The 1053-nt window shown below is 62.5% G+C and overlaps 1 protein-coding gene across 1 annotated transcript in view; it reads right to left on the bottom strand.

Annotated features, from left to right (window-relative positions):
* Positions 1–509: 509 nt before the first annotated feature.
* The window catches only part of LOC102872601 (chromosome unknown open reading frame, human C4orf48), a 1838-nt gene continuing 1294 nt past the window's right edge, over positions 510–1053 (bottom strand). Inside the window, exon 3 of the mRNA XM_006893652.1 lies at positions 510–575. Within this exon, the coding sequence (XP_006893714.1) occupies positions 510–575 (66 nt within the window). The remainder of the gene's footprint in view (positions 576–1053) is intronic.

Genomic DNA, 1053 nt, shown 5'->3' with positions numbered 1-1053 from the left:
TGTGGTGAGAAGGGGGCAGAGAGGCAAACACCCACTGCCCAGTCACCTCCCGCTGGCCTTTGACAGGGGTCCTGCCAGGGGCTGCTCTTGGTTCCTCCCTGACCACAGACTCCCTGATAGTCCCTGCACTGTCCTGTCCCCTTGCCCTCCTCAGTATGGACCTCAGCTCCCCAGGTGCCAGCCACTCCCAGAGAGCTCTGGCCCTGAAGTGCCTCACTGAAGAGGAGTCTGGGGGTGTGAGGCCCCCGTTCCCAGACCTCCAATCAAGGGGAGCATGCCAGGGATAAGTGGTCACAGCCACACTTGAGTATAATCAGCCCTCACAAGGGACAACCTCGATGCTCAGAACATCTGCTCAGAGACCAGCGAGGGAAACTGAGGCTCCAAACGGGGCTGGACCAGGGAACTCAGGGTTGACACATACAGACACGGTGCCAGGAGACAGGACACGGAGGCAGGTGAGGGGCCAGGTGTTTATTGGTGAGGGGACAGCGCCTGCCTGTAGGTCCTCAGCGGGCAGCTGGCCAGCAGGCGCACAGGGCCCGGCGTTCTGCCTGCAGCAGAAGGGTCTCCGTCTGCAAAATACAACAGACCGTGAGGGCGGCACTGCACCAAGTGCGCCAACCCTGGGGTGCCCGCCACTGCGGACCTGAATCCACCCGCTCTGCGTAACTGACCGCAGGGCCGGGGTCTGGGTCTGGTCCTTGCACTGTCCTGTCCTCCTGCCCAGCCAGCGAGTCCCTGCACTGTCCTGTCGCCCTGCCCACCCAGCGAGTCCCTGCACTGTCCTGTCCCCGCCCATTCATCAAATCCCTGCACTGTCCTGTCCCCCACCCAGTCGTCCAGTCCCTGCACTGTCCTGTCCCCCACCCAGTCGTCCAGTCCCTGCACTGTCCTGTCCCCTGCCCATCCATCAAATCCCTGCACTGTCCTGTCCCCCTGCCCATCCATCAAATCCCTGCACTGTCCTGTCCCCCTGCCCACACCCAGTCCATGCACTGTCCTGTCCCCCTGTCCATCTATCCTGACCTTGCACTGTCTTATCCCTCTGCC

Source organism: Elephantulus edwardii, unplaced genomic scaffold (genome assembly GCF_000299155.1).
Source record: "Elephantulus edwardii isolate Elephantulus edwardi_28Jun2011 unplaced genomic scaffold, EleEdw1.0 scaffold00129, whole genome shotgun sequence".
Taxonomy (NCBI): domain Eukaryota; kingdom Metazoa; phylum Chordata; class Mammalia; order Macroscelidea; family Macroscelididae; genus Elephantulus; species Elephantulus edwardii.
Note: the sequence above shows the minus strand (reverse complement) of the source record. Positions and strands in the feature narration are given on the sequence as shown.